This window comes from Chionomys nivalis, chromosome 10 (genome assembly GCF_950005125.1).
Source record: "Chionomys nivalis chromosome 10, mChiNiv1.1, whole genome shotgun sequence".
Taxonomy (NCBI): Eukaryota; Metazoa; Chordata; class Mammalia; order Rodentia; family Cricetidae; genus Chionomys; species Chionomys nivalis.
The window spans coordinates 44,346,607-44,369,516 of NC_080095.1; the positions used below are offsets into that span (position 1 = coordinate 44,346,607).

Below are 22,910 nucleotides of genomic sequence, written 5' to 3' on the forward strand. Positions count from 1 at the left end.
CACAGGTGAAGGTGAAGGATTTCTAAGGTTCAGCACCCCTCATTGGCTGACATTTGTCTAGGGGTATCCTGGTGAAAAGCAATGGGTGTGTGCTGGCAGGTGCTCCTATCTACAATGGTTGGAAAGTTAAGAATTTCCTTTGGATGGTCTGTTCCTAGGTGGTGCCTGGGTGGTCTCAGTTTGTGGTCTTTCTTCGAACCAGGTATTGACTTAAGATAAAATACCGAGACTCAGGCCTCTATTGAGCTTATCATGACTAGGTCCTAAAATTACTTTATTCCTTTTTAAGGACTTTCTTATTTTTAAATTTTTAAAATCTATGACTGTATGTATCCTGTTGCTTTTCTCCAAAGTCTATGCATATTTTAAACACACTGTAACATGTTTAGAGTTTTTTTCCCATCTACATCTGTCTTTACTGAGTATTTGTATTGTTCTTTGATCACATGAGATGAATCTTAAACTGCTATGTCAGCCACCAGCATTGCTCAGTTTAGTGAATGGCAATAACACATGGTGGCTGGCTCCATCCTATAGGCAGCTGCCAGGTGATGTGTCTCTATACTGCGGGCAGCATGAGAGATACAAGACTAGGAAGGCGTGTTTGACTCCATTTTTGTATGTTTAACCTTTTTAAAGCTTTCTCAGGTCTTGTCTAGATGTAGGTGTTAGACATTTGGGTGCCATTTGTAGATAGAGTTTCTCTGTGTCCTAGCAGCTGCTCCCAAATAACTTAATATTAATTTAAATGTTTGGCTGATAGCTCAGACTTGTTACTACCTCTTACATTTTAAATTAACCCATATTTCTTATCTAAGATTTGCTACATGGCTTGGTACCTTTTCTCAGTATGGTAAGTTCATCTCCTTCTCTCTGTCTCCTTGCGACTCCCCAGACTCTTCCTTTTTCCATGAATTCTCTGTCTGCTTCTCCCTCCTAACCTTATCCTGCTCAGCAGTCAGCTTCTTTAATAGACCAATCACAATGACATTTATCCACACAGTATAAAGGAATATTCCCCAGGCACTGATTGACAGTGTAACACTGAAGCTTGGAATAAGGGTATTATTAGGTCAATTCAGAGTTAAGATCCAGTGATGACCAAATCTCTTCACAAACTTCCAGTGCCAATGTTAGTGGCTTTTCTCTTCTCACAGAGGCACTGAAACTATCCCCAGCACTGAATGGGGGAAATTCCCAGTTTTATAAAATACTTAAATTCATGCCAGGCAGTGGCCATACATGCCTTTAATCCTAGCACTCAGGGAGCAGAGGCAGGCAGATCTCTGTGATTGCAAGATTAGCAAGCATCATCTACAGAGTAAGTTCCAGGACAGACAGGTCTACATGCAGAGAAACCCCGTCTCAAAAAACAACAAAACAAAAAAACATTTAAATTCAAGGTAAATGATTCAAGTGAATCTTTGGAGAAGAATCTTTTCAAGGAAAAGATTCAAGTGAATCTTTGGAGAAGAAGCAGGAAGGAGGAAGGACAGGTAGATGAGAGTGGGGAAATGTGCTGCGTCTGTGGAATTCATTCATTTGTCCCTATGCATCATCGTCCATAATCTGCTGGAATGATTGTAACGGATTAATTGATGAACTAGCTGATCAATGCCTATGGCTTCAATGCCAGTGCTAGAGAGAGACAGCACCTTGAATGACTTGGGTTCTTATAGTAAAATTTATAACTGTCTGGAACATAAATTCTTCCATATATGTTGCTACTTCTCCACAGGCAGAACACAAGGATCTAGGAATTCAGGATTAAAGATGGAAATGAATTGTTTCTAAATAGCCACTTCCAATTCTGAGATGTGCAATTCCATTTCTGCAGCTTTGAGTCCTTCAGCTTTGTCGTTCTTAGTTCCCAACAGGGAAATGCTCCTGCCTTGAAACACCACAGTTGCCCTGAATAAGAAATTGAGATGCTACCTAGCCAGTTTGGGCTTGTCAGGTCCTCAACAAGAAGAAAATCCTTGGCTACTGGGGCAATTGATTCTAATTATGATATGGGAATTGGATTTCTTCTTTTTAAAGTGTGCGTGTGTGTGTGTGTGTGTGTGTGTGTGTGTGTGTGTGCAGGCAACTGCTGAGACATAGATGAGGGCCTTGGATCCCATGGAGCTAGATTTACAAGTGATTGTGAGCTGCCCAACAAGGGTGCTAGAAACAGAACTTGGGAGTCTCTGAAGAAACAGCAGGAGCTCTTAATGGCTGGACCATTTCTCTGGCCTCTGAATTTCTGTTACCTGATGGGGACTGGTATTCAAGTTTCTCTGGAATCAACGATTCTCTGGTCTTGTACATCCTGTACAAGTCTCTGTGACTTCATATGTGCATCACCCCCGTTGTGTCTGGAAGATGCTATTACCTTGGAGTCATCCACCACCTCTGGCTCTATGATCTTTCCACCTTTGGCTTCATGACCTCCTCCAGAAGCTAGCACAGGAACAGCTAGGCAGTTTCCTTCTTTTAAACTCATGTTCATTTACTTTATGAGTGCCTGGGGGTGGGGGTGGTACCACGCCATATGTGGGAGGTCAGAGGGTAAACTACAGGAGTCAGCTCTCCCCTTCCACCTTTTCAGTCCCGGGAATTGAACTCATGGTCATCCTGAGCCAGAGGGCCGCCACTTGGTGAACCTGCTTCTTCTAACTTCTTATGTATGTATATTCAGAAAAAAAAAAACAAAACTCTCCTGATTCCACTTTTTTCTTTTTCTTTCTTTAAAATATTCAGCTAGGACCCTGATAATAGACATTACCTGTATAGATAATAGGCATTACCTGTATATGGATGCTCTAATTTACTAATAAGTGGACATTTCCTCTGCTTACAATGCTCATTCCAGGGCTGACAAGATGGCTGAACTGGTAAGAGTATTTGCCACCACATATTTAGGCTTTTAAAAAAGTTGACGTGTATGAGCATTTTATTTGCATGTAAGTTTGTGCACCAGGAGCGTGCCTGGTACGTTGGAGGCCAGAAGAGGGTGGTGTCACTAGTTCTGGGACTGGATTTACAGACAGTTGTGAGCTAATGTGTGGATGCTGTGGATGGAATCCTGGTCCTCTCAAAGATCAAACAGTGCTTTTAACTGCTAACTGCTAAGCCATCTTTCCAGCCACCAGTTCCACCATTTCTCCCAACACCCCCTCCCCACAAAGTCTCACTGTGTAGTGCTGGCTGGCCTGAAATTCATAGAGATCCACCTGTCTCTGCCTCCTTAGTTCTGGGATTAGTGTGCTAAACATTTTTTTTCTTTTTTTCTTTTTCTTTCTTTTTTTTTTTTTTGGATTTTCGAGACAAGGTTTCTCCATAGCTTTTGGTTCCTGTCCTGGAATTAGCTCTTGTAGACCAGGTTGGCCTCGAACTCACAGAGATCCACCTGCCTCTGCCTCCCGAGTGCTGGGATTAAAGGCATGCACCACCACTGCCCAGCTAAACATTTTTTTAATATTGGAAAGTATTTGAACATATTAACTTTGGGAGAAAGGCCAGTAACATACAAATGTATTAACATAGCAGAGAAAGCAGGGGCAGTTAGCTAATGGAACAGGCCAATGATGAGATCAAATGAGAAGTTTCTTTGATGAGGTGGTATTTAGAGAAGAATTTTGCAGTGGGGAGACCTGAAATTCAGGAAGGTCTCGACTGCATGATCCTTGAGAAATGGCATAGAAGTCAAGGTTAAGGACTAGCTCTTGGAAGTGTGCTCAATCTATGAAGCTTTAGAAATGTTACTTTTTTTTTTTTGCCGAGACAGGGTTTCTCTGTATAGTCCTGGCTGTCCTAGAACTTGCACTGTAGACCAGGCTGGCCTCAACTCACAGAGATCCACCTGCCTCTGCCTCCTGAGTGCTGGGATTAAAGGTGTGCGTTTATCACCTGAGGTTGGTTTTTGACCTCCTGATCCTCATGGCTTGTTGTAAGAAGGAGGCCACTTGTTGGTTTCCTGCTGCTTAGCCCCTCAACAATCATACAGATCCTGAATTAATTAAATCACTGCTCGGCCCACTAGCTCTAGCTTCTTATTCGCTAACTCTTACATATTAATTTAACACATTTAAAAAAAAAATCTGTGTGTCGCCACATGGCTGTGACTTACCAGCTAAAGTTCTGTCTGGCTCCAGCCGGGCTACATGGCTTCTCTCTGACTCTGCCCCCCAGCATTCAGTTTAGTTCCTCCCCCTCGCCCCTACCTAGCTCTGTTCCCCTATAGGTCTGCTATAGACCCAAAGCAGTTCCTTTATTAACCAATGATAATCACAGCATACAGAGGGGAATTCCACATCAATGGCTCTACCTCTTGAATTCTGAGATTTCAAGTGTTTAGTATCACACTCATTGAAAACTTGTTTTTTAATGTTAGCTCAGTCCAAGGAGATGTTTTTATCTCTACAATAGCACTCCACTTTAAAATTTGTCAGCTCAATGGTTACCTAATTTTCACAGTGGATGAGTGATGGAGGCATTTTGGGGAGTTCTAGTTTGACCTTTCTGAAATCAAGCCCCTGACTATGGATGTCTCACATTCTCCAACACAGAAAGGGTCTAAGCCACCTCATCCTCTAATATACCAACCTCACAGTAGAGTGGGAAGGGCACACTCACAGGGTGTATGAGTCATTTGAATGTGGAAGACGTTTCTCTTCTCCATTCATCTGTGTGTGTGTGTTTGTGTATTGTGTAATTTTGAAGTTTTTTTAAGACAGTGTCTCACATAGGTCTTGATCTTCTGATCATCTTCTGTCTGTCTGCCCCTGGAATGTTCAGATTACAGTAGTTTTTAAATCTAAGAAAAAACAAAATAATCCAGCTTTGCTATTCACTACATAGATGAACCTTCTTATCCCTATTTTGTCTGGATGGTTTTGAGCCATCTTGGTGTCTTGACATAACACTTTTCTTTTTTGTTGTTGTTTTTAAGGTTTATTTATTTATTACGTATACAGTGTTCTGCCTACATGCCAGAAAAAGGTACCAGAACCCATTATATGTGGTTGTGAGTCAATATGTGGTTGTTGGGAACTGAACTCAGGACCTCTGGAAGTTAGTGCTCTTAACCTCTGAGATGGCTCTCCAGCCAGAGACATGATGTTGTTTTGTTTTTGTTTTTTGAGACAGGGCTTCTCTGTAGTTTTGGCACCTGTCCTGGAACTAGCTTTTGTAGACAAGGCAGGCTTCGAACTCACAGAGATTTGCCTGCCTCTGCCTCCTGAGTGCTGGGATTAAAGGTGTGCGCCACCACTGTCCCGCGACATAACAGTTTTATAGCAAAAATGGAACCTGGTGTTCCCTGAGTAGTATTTTTGGGGTACCAAGAAGTGGTGTTACTTTTTGTAGGAACATAAATCTTACATAGTAGGATTTTTCTTTCTTTTGTAGAAGATTTTATTATTTATTTATTTGTTTATTTATTTATTTTGTTTTTCGAGACAGGGTTTCTCTGTGGCTTTGGAGCCTGTCCTGGAACTAGCTCTGTAGATCAGGCTGGTCTCGAACTCACAGAGATCCGCCTACCTCTGCCTCCCGAGTACTGGGATTAAAGGCGTGCGCCACCATCGCCCGGCAAGATTTTATTTTTTTAACTATGTGTTTGTATGTGGGTAAGTGCACATGATGTGAGTGCCCTCAGAGCCCAGAAGAGGGTGCTGGATCCTGTGGAGCAGGATTTACAGAAGGTTGAGGACCATTCAATAGAGGTTCTGTGAACAGAACTTGAGTCCTCTGCAAGAACAGTGTGTGCTCTTAACCTCTGAGCCACCCCTTCAGCTCCCCCCGCCTTCCACCCCAGCAAGATCTTTACAATAACAATGGTTCTTAACCTGTGAGTCCTGACCCATTTGGGGGTTGCATGCCAGATATTTATATTCCAATTCACAACAGCAGCAAAATGACAATTATGAAAAAGGAATGCAATGAAATAATTTTATGGTTGGGGTCATCACAACATGAGGAACTGCATTAAAGGGTTGCAGCATGAGGAAGGTTGAGAGCCCCTGCTCTACAGTCATCTACAAGAAGGGATTGGTTTTATCCAGGGATAGGTAGGTGTCTCTTGCCAGGTATTAAGATAGTTGTCAGAATCGATAAATAACTCATGCTTTTACAAAAAGTCAAGCATTAACAGTCTGCTGGCTTTGTCAATGATAATAAGGCGGCTGTTAGTTGTGCACTACTTTGCAGATACTAAGAAACAATATTTTTAAATTCTGTTCCAATGTAGGCTTGGCATTTTGACAAGTGAGAAAACAACTGCTTTTCAAAAGCTGTTCCAAAGGATATTTTGAAAAATGATATTTAGAAGTATTTCCATTATGGTGTGTTTTATGTTGTATTTATTTTTTAAAATTGCTAGGGTCTCTGTGTGGTCCTGGTTGGTCTGAAATTGACTATGTAGAGTACACTGGCCCTGAGCTTGTGGTAATCTTCCTCTCTCAGCTTCTGTAGCTCTGGGATTAGAGTTGAAGTCATTTTTCTTTTCGATAAGTGTGTCATCAGGCATGTTGACTCACATCTGTAATCCTGCAATCTATGACACTTCGAGGTCAGCCTGGGTGTCACAGTGACACCATGTTAAGACAAAACCCAAAACTCAAAACAACACATATACCGTTAATTTCTAAAAGCTCACATACACCTGCATGAAAATAGCCTCGTGTAGCCTTGTGGAGCACTAATCTTTCAATGACTCCATTTAGAGCTGAGCTGTGGCTTTGCATGCTTGAGGCCTGAGGGTGAATCTCCAGCACCAGAGCAAGATATAGTGACTTACTCAGTACTCTCCAAAGATCAGTGTGTCAAAGGCTTTGAGGTTGTAGAAACACTGAGAAGTGGGCCCTAAGGGAGGTACAATGGCTACTATCTTTTGCCCCAGTCAGGGTATCTCTGCGTAGCCCTCATGTCCTGGAACTTTCTCTATACACCAGGCTGACCTCGAACTCAGATCTGTTTCTATCTCCTCAGTCCTGGGATTAAAGGTATGCACCATTATGCCCTGGTGACTAAATATGCATTCCTGGACGATTTAAAAAATTGTTTACATAATACGGGTGTTGGGGTGGGGTGTGCATGCACACCGGTGGAGGTCAGAGGACAATTTAGTGGAGTCAGATTTTCCTTTCAACTTTATGTGGCTCTGAGGTTTGAACTCCAGTTGTCAAGCTTTCAACCATCAGGAAGCAAGTGCCTTACCCACTGCAACTGCTCACCAGCCCAGTATTTTAATTCTTCACTTTTTAAGATTTATTTTTAGACAGGCACGGTGTTGCACACCTTTAATCCCAAAACTCGGGAGGCAGAGGTAGACAGATCTCTGAATTCAAGGCCAGCCTGGTTGGCTTACAGAGCGAGTTCCAGGATAGCCAGGACTACACAGAGAAACCCTGTCTCAAAAGCAACAACAGAGATTTTTTTTTATATCACGTGTATAAGTGCTTTGCCTGCATGCATTGCCTATATACCACATGTTGCATTACCTGTGGAAGCCAGAAGAGGACCCTCAAGTTCCTTGAAACTGGAGTTACGGCTGGTTGCCAGCAGCCATGTGGGTGCTGAGAATTGGCCATGGGTCCTCTGCAAGAGCAGCCAGTGCTCTGAACTGCTGAGCCATCTCTCCAGCCCCCAACATTCTCAATATAGGCAAATAACGTGGTGCTTCACCTCCTGATGTCAATTATTATAGGTAGAGTTAATTTGGCAAATAAAAATTATAGCTTACCCCAGTGAGTATGAATTTCGAATGAACAATGATTAATTACTTAAAAAGTGTATTGCCAATAGTTCATGGACATACTAACACTAAAATCCAATTCACCTGAAAATCGTATTGAACTGAATGAATGCCTTTTATTTTCTCTGGCAACCCTATTTATAGAGATGGGAATAATCCAGAAAAGCTGAGGGTATAGTTCAGGGTGGAGCACTTGCCTAGCATGCACTGAATCCTAGATTCAATAAAATCTCTCCAGAACAGCAGTAGGCTGTTAAGACTGGGTGGTCCTCAGCATTGCTCTAGTTGGTCACTGAATAGTTAGAGAACTTTCCAGCAAAGCCCTAGAACTGAGCTAGCTTGTGACCAGATCCTGAATTATTTTTAGGCTGAGGTTTTTCCAGGGACTGGGGGAAAAGAGTCATATTTAAAGTAGCGGATTAGAGTATGTACTTAAGAAGGGGAAAGAAGGTATACCTTACATATTGATGGGGTAAAGGCTACTTCAGACACATCATCATGATGCCTCTCTCCCCTACCCTAAGCAAAAATGGCATGAAAGAAGGACGGTTTATTAATTCAAAGGAGCCAGAAGGCCCTTTTTAAATGTGTAGTTGAGTATGCCAAGCAAAGGAACTGAGATGGGAAATAACCTTGCAACGAATGGATAGAACTTTGTTATTGTTCTGAGTTAGTCTGGAGCAGCCCAGGCTGACCTTGAACTGATTCTCCTACCTCCACTTCCCAAATCCTTGGATTACATCCACGCACCACTGTGTGCATAGGATAAAACCGCTTTTGTTTTTTGAGACAGGATTTCTCTGTGTAGCCTTAGCTGCCCTGGAACTCGCGCTTTAGACCAGGTTGACCTTGAGGTCATAGAGATCTGCTGTCTCTGCTTCCAAAGCATTGGGAAAGGCAAGTGTCCTGACAGTCCAGCAGGATAAAACTTTTAAAAACAAAGCATCACATGCCAGGCGGTGGTGGTGCACGCCCGGTCTACAAGAGCTAGTTCCAGGGCAGTCTCCAAAGCTACAGAAAAACCCTGTCTTGAAAAACCATAAAAAAAAAAAAAGCATCACATATTTTCCTAAAGGAGTATATTCCATTAGAGTTCTCATTTTTGAATTTGGTGACTTTTTAGTCAGTTTAGAATGTTACAATGTGGACTTTCAAATGAACTATTTGCAAAAAGACATGATTTTGCTTAGGTGAACCTCTTCCATGTCCATCCCATCTTTATCTTAAGAATTTCTTTAGTACATTTTTCATCAATGGTTATATTCAACCACTCCTGTGCCATCTCTGGTCCCGAGGATGTAATTTCTGCTAAATAGAAAGGGCAAAACCGACACCTGCCTATTTCAGGAATTAATTACCACTAACGACAGAGGATAGTTTCTTGGAAAAGCACTGCATTGAAAAGGAGACTTTTCAACTGTACCTGGTAAAATTCCAGTGCATTTACCCGGTTTCCTCACTGAGGTCATCTTGGGGACTCCTGCACTACGGAAAGGCAGCTCCTTCTGGCCCCGTATTGTGGCTGCTGGCTAACAGCTGTGCATCCTCAGAACTCCACACTCAAGACCTTTGGCCTCACCACTACCAATGAAATAAGATACAGCTATGTTCCTATAATGTTTCTTGTGGCTTGCAAATGCATCTGGAACCAATGGACAGAGGACTCTCTCAATTTAATTTTGGCAATTTTCTTTTCACTTTCTTGGGGTGGGGGGGGAATGGAGGGGATTGTTAGTGCTAGAGGTTGAACCCAGGTCTTGAAGCATGCTAAAAGCATGTGCTCTCTACACAGAACGACAGACTCAGTCCCTTTTTAACCCCTTTCTCTTTTCACCTCCGTATACCAAGTGTCCTATAACACTGAACAATTCTGTCTTTTTATTTTTAACCGCTGGGCTGGGGGTGGGACGGGTAAATTAGAGAAATGAATTGGGGACTTGAGGGGTAGCGATAAATTTTTGGAGGGGGGCAGGTGCACTGACAAAAAACACAGACAACCTTCTTCCAGACGTCCAGTTCAATCCCGGGTTCCGGGCGCTCCAAGAGGCGGCGAGCAGCGCTGGGCGAGCCGCTGCCCCTCTGGGGGAGGAAGCTGGGGGAGCCCGCAGGCCGGCTGCCACTCTGATTGTTACGCGTGTCCAACTTCACAGAGTGCGGCGCGCCGGGGTGCACCCGGGGGCCGCCGTCCAGCGCCAACCGCGGCTCGGTTCGGGCAAGCGGCCGCGGCAAGCCTCCGCCCGCCGTCTCCCGGCAGCCGTCCGCGGGGGAGGGGCGCCTGGCGCCCGCGTTCTTCGGCCCAGCGGCCGGCGGAAGGGCCCCGCACCGCGGAAGCGCGACCGCAGCTGGGGATCAGCTGCTGGAGGAGGCGGAGAGGCGGAGCCTAGGGGGGGAAGGGGAGGGAGGGAGGGACGCGACCGTGAGGAAGCCGCGAACGCCGCCGACCGTCTGCACACCTCGCTCCGTCTGCCATGGCTGGTTAAAGAAGCCTCGGGCTCGCCGCGCGCGCGGGGAGGGACGGGGAGGGGAGCGGCGGCCGGGCGTGCGGCCGAGGGAGGGGCGGCGGCGCGAGCGGCGGCGGCGGCGGTTCCAGCATGAAGAGGAGAGCTGGCCTGGGGGGCAGCATGAGGTCAGTGGTGGGCTTCTTGTCCCAGCGGGGCTTGCATGGGGACCCCCTGCTCACTCAGGACTTTCAGAGGAGACGCCTGCGGGGCTGCAGAAACCTCTACAAGAAGGACCTCCTCGGCCACTTCGGCTGTGTCAATGCCATTGAATTCTCCAACAATGGAGGCCAGTGGCTGGTCTCAGGTAAATCAACCCCCTTCCTTCCCCTCCCCGCGCCTCCCGGTCCCGTTGCCAGCTGCCCCTCGCCTTTCCCCGCCACCCTCCTGCTGCCCCGAGTCCCCACCCCCGCCCTTCTCAACCCCTCTCCAGCGGTGGGAAGATTTGGTGTGAAATTAATACCATTGCAGGGGGAAGGGAGGGAGGGGGGAGGGAGTGGAAGGAGAGGATGTCTCCTATAAAAAAAAAAAAAAAAAAAAAAAAAAAAAAAAGACCAAAATGGTTGACAGGTCCTTAATGCGCTTTATCCCAAGTGCAAAGTGGTCCCTCCAGATGCCTGCCCCGCAAGTGCGGGTCGGGGAGGGGGGCGAGGTTACGGCTTGACTAAGTTGGATGGCAAACTCTTCCTCTGCGTAGTTTAAAAGGTGCGGGGGGCACGGGGTGGGGGCTCGCAGTGGGGGAGAGGCCGAGGCGCGCCGGAGGCCAAGGGGAAGCTCGAGCCCGGGTCCTCAGTGTCTTGGAAGAAAAAGGGGGCCTCGGAGCCTGAGGCCGGTGGTGACAGGGAGGGACCCCGAGGGGCCAGCGGGGTCGCGGCGGGTGGTGACGGGTCGGCAGCTGAGAGGCGTCCCCTCCCCTGGGCTCTCGGAAGGGCCCAGTCCCGGCTCCCTTCACGCCGCCGTGGTAGCCTCTTCCGCGTCTTGTTTTTATTATGGTTCCGAGAGTAGCGAGGGGAGGGGACACCATCAGCCTGAACTTGGCTGTGCTGCTCCAGAGGCAGGGGTTCGGGACGACCCCAGAGGGACTTGCTGGCGGAAGGCGGACCCCGGCACCCCCCTCGACACGCGGCTCCTGTGGCGGGGTTGTTTCCCCTCCACCCCTCTCCGGTTTAGCTGGGCCTACTTGTCTCCAGCCCCCCTCCCCCCGCTCGGGTGGGGAAAGTGGTGCAATCGAGGCCGGGGCTCCGGCCGGGCGGTGTAGGCCTTGCTCTCCCGGGGCTCCTAGCGACAGGCAGCTGAATCGATAGCCTATTGCTCCCGGGGAGGCCCGGCCCGAGCGGCGGCGGTGGCGGCGCCTGCGTACGCCGCGGTCAGGGTCGCCGGCCGCCGCCCGCTCCTCCCTGGGGTCGCGGCCCCGAGCGAGGGCGGGTGGGGTTGGGCTCTCGCCGGGGAAGGGGCGGCTCCCAGAACCCCGACTGCGCTGCGGACGGCCTAGACCAGAACGGGCGTTCCCGCTCGCCTCCTTCCTCCGCTCCTTTTCTACCTCGGGAAGGTTGCTGGGGGAGGCCAACGCTAGACGTGGCGCTTAACTTCACCCGGGTGGGTCCCCGAATGGCTTTCTAATTTGCCTCAGTGGACCAGCTCTCCAGAAACTTAAGCGATTAAGGCAAAGCATCTGTCTTTGCAAGTAACAGGCGGAAGTGACACCATGAGTATGGTCCAGTTAGTCGGTAGCTGAGATAAGAGGTCTGTGACTGTTTCACGGTAAACCGGGAATTTCTCCAGAATTGAGCCCTCCTTTCACACCAGATCATTTTCTCCTTGTATAGAGTTTGGACTCTAGATGGCACCCCACTCCACACCCAAGAAACCTGATATACCACTTCAAGGCAGACCCTGCATTAAAAAGCTTCCTTACACACAGCACACCGTAGGATTTTTTAAAAATAAATTTCAAGTACAAAAAATGGAGAAAGACCCCCCCCCTTTTTTTTTATTTTTCGAGACAGGGTTTCTCCGTATCTTTTGGTTCCTGTCCTGGAACTAGCTCTTGTAGACCAGGCTGGCCTCGAACTCACAGAGATCCGCCTGCCTCTGCCTCCTGAGTGCTGGGATTAAAGGCGTGCGCCACCATCGCCTGGCAAAGACCCCCTTCTTTAAAGGCTGTTTTTGTGTTAGTAATACGACTCTCTCCTGAGACTAATGTATTAACGACCGAGGCTCCTAAGACAGTTTACCTAAGGAATGAGGGACTCAGGATACTCTTACAAATGAGCTAATTAATCCTAACCGATCACACATAGCCCCAGTTTAACACACTTTAAATATAAATTTGAAATATGATTACACATACCATTAAGTTATCCCAGTCAAAGTTAGCGCATTTTACATTTGTTTGTTTGTTTAGTGTTTTGGAACAGGGATTCAATCTGTAAAGCAGGCTGGCTTCAAACTCAGCTCTGCTTGCCTCTGCCTTCTGAATACTGGGATTAAAGGTGTGCTTAACCACTGTCCGGTGTATTTTATACTTAAATCTTAGCCAAAAGGCAGAGAAATAGAGAGATAATAGTTAATGCATTTTAAAAAGCACCAGTCAGGTCACTGAGCGGTGTGTACTCCCAGCATTATTTTGTGATCCTTACCTTGAGCATCTTTGTTTTTGTTTTGGAGACTGGGTCTTGCTATGTATCCCATGCCTTTCTCTATATCCTCTGTATTGTAGTTGAATCCCATTATCTCTAGTGTTTTAAATTTTTGTTTGAGAGTGAGTCTATGTAGTTCAGGAGGGTCTGAACTCCATAACACCACCTAGGATGACATTGAATTCCTAAACCTGCTACCTTTACCTCCCAGGTGTTGAGCTTATATTGCTTTCTTTTTTTATCTTTAGGAGACAGGGTCTCAGACTTCTCCCAGGTTATTGTGGAACTCACACTGAAGTTCTGACTGGCCCCAGCCTCCAGAGTGTTGGGATTGTAGGTGTGAGCCATGATGCCAGGCTCTTCCCTTCAGTGTATACTGTAGAAAAGGACGGTTTTTCTGCATAGGGGCAGGCTCTGGTTGTAGGTATTGGATTCCTTTTCTAGTCCTGAGTTCATTGCTATCCATCCATCCATCAGTACTTCCTGGGTTCCAGCCCACCTGCCCTCCCCAACACTCTTCCTATCCCTGTTCTTCCTGTTTTTGTGCACACGTGTGTTTGTGTTTTAATCTACTCCTGCCCTTGCTCTTAGTCCTTCCAGCAGTCAGTTTGACTCAGATTTCTTCCCAGAGCACAAGGTTTTGTTAAAAGCAATTCACCTTCTGTTATTTGTACACAGTTCGAGTTAACACAGAGTTCTTCCTGCTTGCTTTCGACAAGAAAGCCTTGGGGATTCATAATAACACCGTAACTTGTTAAAGCTAATTAAAAAATGTTTTCCCTTGAGAGGTCCCTCAGTGATCTTCTCATGTTTAAATCTATTTGAAGTGCTATATTTTCATGCTTTTTTCCTTTGCTTTATTGATTATTTATTTTACTGGTCTTATAGCCCAGGCTAGTATAGAACTCAATATGTAGCTGAGGATGACTCAGTGAACTACTTGATCCTCTTGCTTCCTCCTCACAGGTGCTGAGATTACAAGCATGAGAACCCCTCCCCTTTGTATTTTTTCCCCCACCCATCGCTGTCCCTTATTAACAATTATCACCTGAGAGGGTAATCACACACTAGTGCAAGACGAGTGCATCTATTCCCAGTAAGTCACAATAGTATTCACAATAGTATAGTGGGATAGCAGACTCTAGGCTTGTTATTAGAGTTGTTTGGTGTGTTTTGTTGTTTTTATGTCTTGTTTGGGTTGCTGAAAGCCCTTGGAGAATGGCGCTACCTCTGTCAGATTGCCTCCAGTTGCTTTCATTTGCTAATAGTTGGGGCAGGCCCACATTTATTTCAACAATAAATATACAGGATTTGATAGAATTAAGACCCAGACAAAAATATTTGTGTAATTCCTGTGACCATATAAAGTGTTATTAAGGATACATCCTGTCCTATCGCTGTCTGCCAGGGTACAATGAGGCTTGCAGGTAGTAAATGTAGTGGCGAGGAAATCAGGACAAAGAAATGGTGTTTTGTTATGACGGCAAGGGAGAGAATGTTTGATGCTTTGAATTATTTGACACTTTATTTTTTTATCTTTTAAATTTTTATTTGTCTTATGTATATAGTTGGTTTGTCTGCATTTGTCTATGTACTATATCTATGTCTAGTGCCTTCGGAGCTCATTGGATTGGAGTTACTGATGGTTGTGAGCCACCAAGTGGTTCTGGGAATTGAACCCAGATCCCCTGGAAGAGCAGCCAGTGCTCTTAACTCATGAGACATCTCTCCATTCTTATTTGATACTTTTAGGTTGGGAAAACTGGCTATGGTGACTCACACTTGAAATTCCATCTGCTTGGGAGGTTAAAGCAGAAGACTGGAAGTGACCAGTGTGGGTGTAATTTAGCAAGAGCCAGTATTTAAAAATGCTTAGTTGTATGTTCCTTTATAGAGTGATTGGCCTAGTTTTCAAGGCTCTCTGTTCAGTTGACACAATCTGGGATATGCATAGATACTCCTTGAACTTCTGGTCCTCCTCTTTCCATCTCCCCAGTGCTAAGATTACAGATGTGTGCTTCAACCATGACTGGTTTTAAGGAAAATTAGGCTATTTTCATCAAAAAAGTTACTTTTGTTATTTATTATTGACCAAACAAAACAAACGAACAAACAAAAAACTAGTATCACTGTGACACCTACCATGGAAACAAGTGTGGTGTTGTGGCATGATATGTTTAAAATCATTGCTAGGCTGCTTAAACCTTAGTTAGGTTACCAAGCCTCTCTGTAGTTTTCCTGGTCTGTACAATAGGAATACACTACCTGAAGGGTTATTGTAACATTTACATTAAGTAAAGTATATGTTGGGGGCTGAACAGAATACGAATATCTCATAATAAAAGCTGTTGGTGCTTATGTGGTGTCGCTCATAGTTGATGATAAACCTGTGCGAGTTGGGCAGACAGTATGGTCATGTGACTTTTTTGTTGTTGCCATGCTGAGTACTCCGGGCAAGTGCTCTCCCACTGAGCCATATCCTTAGCCTTTAGTAGATTTTTTGTTCTCTGAGACAAGGTCATATCACGTAGCCTTGGCTGACCTTGAACTCGTTATTAGGTCTGGCTGTCCTTTAGCTCTGGATCCATTCCCCTCTGCCTCCTGAGTACTACTATGCCTGTCAGCCCTTAAGTATTTTTGAGATATCTCACTCTCAGGCTGGTCTTAAACTCTGTATTTTTGTGTTGGCTCAAAGTGCTGGGATTGTAAGTGTGACTTACAATGTCATCCTAGGTGGTGTTATGGAGTTCAGACCCTCCTGAACTACATAGACTCACTCTCAAACAAAAATTTAAAATACTAGAGATAATGGGATTCAACTACAATATAGAGGATATAGAGAAAGGCATGGGATACATAGCAAGACTTCGTGAAATGAAGAGGCAATGTGATATGGAAAATACCTGGGAGAGGGTGACATATGATTTGATGTTAGCAGTCTTAACAGTCACAGATTATGTGAATTTAGGTAAATTCCTTCGTTTTTCATAAAATAAGGGTAATAGATTGCTCCAAGTACAGGACAGGTGGTAGGGAATGGTCAGTGAAATTACTGTGCACGAAAGTGCTGAGGCAACGGATGTAGTTCAGTTAACACACAGCTTGCCTAGCAGGCACATAGCCCTGGGCTCCATCACCAGTGCCACATAAACCTGGCGCTGGATAAAGCTGTCAGGGTGGTTCATGCTTGTAATCCTAGTACTTGAGAAGTGGAGGCAGGAGGGTCAGAGATTCAAGGACATCCTTGGCTACACGGTGAAACTGAGGCCAGACTAGGTTCATGTTTCCAAAGTCTAAAGCAAGCCTGTAGAAAGGCACACAATAAAAAAATGAAAACACTGAAGGCAGTGAAGACTGTACATCGTGGAACTGGGAATGTAGTGCAGTGGGAAACCATTTGCCGAGCAGGCATGAGACCCTAAATTCAAGCCTCACAACTCCAGATAAATAAACTACACCAAAGTGCTCCTCCATAGCTAAAAGGTTAAATCCAGGATATCCCCTCTGTATATATAGTACTCTAACCTTATTAATATCTTTAGCATTGCTTGCAAGAAACTTTCGTTTCTTGAATAATAATACAATATATATTATATACGTATGAAACTAATAAAGCACAAAGAGCTTTTACAGCTGCTTTTTGTTTGTTTTGTTTTTCAAGATAGGGGTTATCTGTGGCTTTGGAGCCTGTCCTGGAACTCACTCTGTAGACCAGATTGGCCTCGAACTCACAGATTTGCCTGCCTCTGCCTCCCGAGAGCTGGGATTAAAGGTGTGTGCCGCCACCACCCAGCTAAACTAGACTTTTAGGTTTACACAGCTGGAGTGATGGCTCCGTGGTTAAAAGCACTGACTGCTCTCAGAGAGATTCCATTACTTAATCTGTTGCATTTACATGGACCCCCAGCATCGATGATAGGAATCCATAGTTATGAAGAGAGGTTGAGATTCTTCACTGTTGCTAACTTAGTTGCCTTTGACAAGTCCTTTGTCCTCTGTGTCTCTCTCCTCTTTGAGGTCATGAGGTCAGCAGTATCTCACAGGTTATGAAGGCTGAATGAGCTGACACAAGGGACTTCATCCTGGCTCTTGTCTAGAGGTCCTCTTGCTGCTACAGTTGCTGTGTCATTTGAACCTCACAAATGAACAGAAATAAAGATGTGCTCAAGTAGGGTCAAGCTTTCTAAGTGGGTCATTTGCCAGTATAGTCTATCTGTAGTTTCATTGCCCTAAACATAGTAGTTTTTATTTAATTGGTGCCCCATAAGGGGACGTTTTGCAGGGTAGAGCTAGGAATTCTCTCCTGCTTAGTTTCCAGTGTTAAGCTGAGCTATACTTCTTACTTTGGAAGGTTTTTGCTTCCTTTCTAGAATATTACTCAAGAGGAATTTGTTTCATTCTTAAGACTGGTTTCATGTTCATGGCATTGAACTTAACTATGTAACTGAGAATGATCTTGAACTTATCCTCTCTTACATCCTAAATGCCGCTATTACAGGCGTAGTCCACTGCATATAACTCAGGAGGAGGGAGTTTTTTGTGTTTTTTTTGTAAATCTAGATACCTGTCAAAACCTTGTTACACAGTTTCCTTTATTCTGAACTCCCATTCTTCAAGTCTTTATCAAAATTCTAGTTATACCACTTGGCCTCGCTACTACTGAAGATGAAGTTTTTCTTTAGAACCTCCGGCTCCCCAAATAACCACATAGGAACTTAATATTAATTATAAATGCTTGATAGCTTGGGCTTGTTACTAACTAGCTCTTACAACTTAAATTAACCCATACTTCTTATGGATTTCTCTACCACGTGTTGTTACCTTCTTTCAGCACGTCATGTTTATCTGTTTCCTCTGCATCTGGCTGGCAACTCTGCCCCACTTTTCAGTCTGGCTCTCCTGCCTAACCTCTTTTTGCCTAGCTACTAGCCAGTTGGCTCTTTATTAAACCAATGAGAGTAAAACATCTTCACAGTGTACAAAAGGATTATTCCACAGCACACTGCTTAATTGATCCCCCTGAGGATTGTTTTTCTTAGTGATAAGTTGACTGAGTTTGATGGCTTCATAAATGTACTTTCTTTTTTTTTTTAGATTAATTTATTTATTATGCATACAGTGTTCTGCCTGCATGTATGCGTGCATGCCAGAAGAGGGCACCAGATTTGATTATAGTTGGTTGCTAGCCACCATGTGGATGCTGGAAATTGAACTCAGGACTTCTGGAAGAAGAGTCAATGCTCCAGCCCCATAATTTGTACTTTCAAAGTTACTTTTGAGAGCATGTGCATATCTGTCTGCTATCTCTCTCTCTCTCTCTCTCTCTCTCTCTCTCTCTCTCTCTCTTTCTTTTGCGTGCATGCACGCACACGAGTGTGAGTGTGTGTGTGTCTACATGCACACATACGAATAATTCTTGAATGTGGGTTCCAAAATATGTGTCAGTGTCAGAGGGCAATTTTTGTAGACTTGGTTCTCTATTTCCTCCTCTATGGTTTCCAGGGATTGAACTCAGGTCTTCAGGTTGTGCAGTACATTTACACACTGAGCCATCTCCATAGCCCACCTTGTTACTTGTTGCTATAACAAGCTCTGTGTTGCACAAGTTCTAATTGATCTTAATAATAAAAACCTGGAGCAGATATTGGGGCAAATGTTGAAAGATCTGAGAGAGAAAGGAGGAAGCCACACTCTTACCTTGCTAACTCCTCAGCCCAAAAGGGCCGAACTATTGTGTCCTCCCACCTTAAATTCCTCTCTTTGCCCAGTCATAACACTTCATGTCAATCTGTACAGACCTCCAGATCTCTATGGTTAACTAGTGGCTAGCTCTGCCCTCTGATCTTGAGGCAAACTTTCTATTCCCCCCCTTTTTTTTCTAAAATAAAAAAGGTTATAAGAAAAACTATATACAATAAGTATAATAGCTATATACAGTATATGCAGGCAATAAATATCAACAATGTCTAGTCCTTTAGCAATTGATAAATTCAGGGAAAATATTCCATATCCATCTATCTTGATGAGTCCAAAAGGTTGTACCTAGTTTACTTTCTATTTTAACTTGCATTACCAAAACTATCTTTTAATGTCTCTCCACCACACACACACACATCTTTAGTGAATTTCTTTTTGAATCTGGTAACAAGGAAAACTATAACTATAAAGTCTTCAACTCCTTCAGAGACCCAAGAGGGTAATAATATTACCTGAGTAAGCAGGAAGTTCAAGCGACTCCCCAAAAATGTGAGCTGTAACAAACCGCTGGCTGCCTGAACAGTACCCCAAGGTTCCTCTGCAACGTGGTGCCATATATCCTCAGCCTACAGGTCTAGCATATCTGACAGACTTTTCTATGACACAGAATATTCTGAAGGTCTGTCCTACCTTGTCTTGACAAAGTTCAGCAGTCCTTTCTTTTGTGTCCTGCTTGACCGATTAGGACAGCATAGTGTCAGCAGTTGAGGCAAAGGCACTTTCTTGCCCAGTGACTTACTTTTGCCTCAAAGAAAGTAAACTCCATTTGGAGTTTCTTCGATGACCATCATCTTCTCCAAAGTAGGTTCTGCCAGGAGCATACATATCTTATTGTCATAAAAGAAAAAAAAAAAAGAACCTATGTTATTAAAACATCTTAAATGCCATATTCTGTAGCTCTCTGAGTGTTTGAAGATATATATATATATATACATACATACATACATATATAAATAAAATATATCTGTTGAACCTTGTAAACATACCTAATATGACTGCAAGTTTTACTGTAATAGATGACTAATTACTAATCTGCATTTTTTTATTATCCTAAATAGTTTGTAATAATAAATTTCAAGGACTAGAAATTTGCATTACTCTGTTAAATGAGCTGTATATTGTATAGGCACAGTACTTTGAGCAAGATTAAAAATGTATGCACAGTACGTTCTAACAAAAATAATTTTAAATTTGTATCAGTATACAAAAACCCATCAGTGTAAAATATTTAAAACCAGTAGTGTTTTTTTGTTGTTGTTGTTGTTGTTGTTTAAAAGTAGATTCAAGGGGGCTGGAGAGATGGCTCAGAGGTTAAGAGCACTGTCTGTTCTTCCAAGGATTATGAGTTCAATTCCCAGCAACCACATGGTGGCTCACAACCATCTATAATGGGATCTGACACCCTCTTCTGGCCTGCAGACACACATACAAACAGAATACGGTATACATAATAAATAAAATATTTTAAAAAAATAATAAAAAAAAAGTAGATTCAATTGTCTACCTTTTTATTCTATTTCTATATCCTCTTTTTCTTTTCAGAGTAGACTCAGTAATCTACCCTTATATCCTATCATATCTATATCCCCCTTTTTTCTTTACAAAACGAGAATCCTGAATCTAAACTCCTTTGTTTAGCCTTTTTCCTGATTATTACCAATAACAACTTGTAACCATCTTCCCCTAAACAATGACAAATATCCATAACCCAAAGACCAAAACCTATCCATCTCACCTCTTGGGAATGTGGACTTTGTGTTCTTAAAGTTACTTCCTGTTATCTGGGGCTGGCAGCATCTTTAGGGGATCCTGAAAAGGAAAAATTGGGCTGTCAAGTCCCAGAAGTAGCTGTATCATTTGTGTCCAGTCTCTGTGTAATGGAAAGTCTAGGGCTTGGCTCAAGTCTTGGCTAGAGAAGTCAGTGAGGCTACTTATCTTATCGTCCTGAGCAGTTTGTAGTCCAAAGCTGATTTTTAGGTGGTAGTTTTTCAGCTTAGTGGTGTTATTATAGTCTGGTTGAAATTGTCATTGTGGAGTCCTATCTTTCTTTTAGAGACTTCAAAAGTTGCTGTTAGGCATGGTCTTGGTTCACTGCAGAAAACTTAAACGTTTTAAGTGTCATATGCAGCAGATCTCAAATAGGTTAAAGGATCAACATTGTTATGTACATCCAGACTACAAAAACTTAATTGCTAGCTACCTGATAAAGACTCAAACCTGAAATCATGTACAAAAAACTAGATGAAGCCCAATTCTATAATTAGTACTCTATATGACTATTAATATTATGACAAAAAGTTTAATATATATATTCTTATAAATTTTGAGATAATGTTTATACTTAAGAAAAGCTGTCAAAGAGTCAAAATAAAACCAAAGGATTATGTTATTAGTGACAATAAAATAGTCCCTTAATTTTGGTTTTTCTTCTGTCCAGTATCAGGTGGCTCTTCTGACATGAGACAAGAGATTTTGGATTTTACTTTAACAAGAATGCTTGGGTTTAGAGAAAGCCACATTTCAACTCCAAAGCCAAGTTGAATTTCAACTGGACTGGGTCTGCAAAAAGACTGCATTATATGTCTATAGACATACAGGTATCGATGGTGTGGTGTATGTATTTTATTTTCCAAATTCTACAAAATGGAATACGTCCATTTTCCAGATTTCATTCCTTTGAGTACTTCATGCAGGTAATGAAGTTTGGTTCTATAAGGAACAAGTAGGACATTTCCCTATAATTTCCTTGTCTTGTTGCCAAGTGATGGAAAAGTCTTTTTTTAAACCTTTGCTGTTGACATGTTTTTTATGATATTCTGAGGCCTCCAGCCCATTTCCTGTCAATAGTTGATCAATTTCTTCATTACCGTGTGTTAGAGGACCTGACAGACCGTTATAGAATCAGATGTGTGTTATGTATATGGCATGATTCCTATTCCTGAGTACTTCTTGTGACTGAATGAATAATACAGTCAATTCTGAATCATGTGGTATAAATTCAACAGTTTCAGTATGCAAAGCAACTCTCTCTGCATATTGCGAATCAGTAACTATGTTGAGGGTTCTGTAAGATTCATTAATATCATGAGAATAACATAAAACTGACTTTTGAACAGTTATAAGGGCTTGAGCCACTTTGCTTAAATTTTCTGATTTGTAACCTGTCTTTCCTGATTTATTCACATTAATATAGAATGTAGGTCTCCAGATAGTGGTTTTCTTGTATAATGCGAGAAACGATCCAGTTAGTTGTCTTTATAAACTAAAATCTCTTGCTTTTGGGATGTTTGCTATTAACCTCTCCCCCAAAAATTATTGCAAGCTCTTTGCCAATAATTTGTCAATTTCATCATTAGTAAAAGATACTATAATTTCTGCTGGGTCTATTCCTGCTAATTGATGAAGTCTCAGTTTTCCCTTAGAATCAACTCAGAGACTTTTTCCATATAAGTTTTTATGTTTTTACTTTATTTAGATGGTGAAAAGATCCATTCTAAGATAGTTTCTTCCCTCTGTATTAATATTCCTGTAGGAGAATGGTTAGAGGGTAAAATAACCAAAATGTAATCAACCTTTGGATCCACACAATCCACATGTGCATTCTGTAATTTCTTTTCCATCAAAGCCAATTCTTTCTCAGCTTCAGCTGATAATTCTCTTGGACTATTTAAGTCCTTTCTACCATCTAACGTTTTGAACAAATTACTCAGTTCATCAGGTTTTTACCTCAACAGTGGGCTGTAGATAGGAATTATCTCCTAGTAATCTTTGAAAGTCGTTAAGAGTCTGTAATTGATCTCACCTAATTTACACCTTTTGGGGTCTAATTTTTGTAGACCTATTTTATATCCTAAATAATTAATAGAATTTCTTTTATACATAAAGCAAAGAAAACCAGCCTACAATTCATAACTCCAGAGAACCTAGGCAACAAAGAGGATCTTAAGAGAGACATACATGGATCTAATCTACATGGGAAGTAGAAAAAGACAAGATATCCTGAGTAAATTGGAAGTGTGGGTATCATGGGAGAGGTAGAAAAGGAGGAGGGAGGAAGGGAAAGGAACAGAGAAAAATATAGCTCAGTAAAAACAATAAAACAATAAAAAATAAACTGAAAGAAAATCAAAAAATTAATAGAATCTCTTCTTTGTGTTTTTTCAGGAGAAATTTATAATCCCAACAAGACAAAATTTTCTTTTTCAAACAGTTTTTATAAAGTAACTACATTTGAATGAGCTAGTAAAAGGTTGTCCATGTTAGCTAAACTATAGATTG

The 22,910-nt window shown here is 42.9% G+C and overlaps 1 protein-coding gene across 2 annotated transcripts in view; it reads left to right on the forward strand.

The window, feature by feature from the left end:
* The first annotated feature begins 10,182 nt into the window (after nt 1-10,182).
* Dcaf5 (DDB1 and CUL4 associated factor 5) overlaps nt 10,183-22,910 on the forward strand; it is a 106,241-nt gene continuing 93,513 nt past the window's right edge. Inside the window, exon 1 of one of the 2 annotated variants that reach the window (XM_057782837.1) lies at nt 10,183-10,543. In XM_057782837.1, the coding sequence (XP_057638820.1) occupies nt 10,330-10,543 (214 nt within the window). In that variant the 5' untranslated portion in view covers nt 10,183-10,329. The remainder of the gene's footprint in view (nt 10,544-22,910) is intronic. The other variant, XM_057782838.1, reaches the window with a different exon arrangement.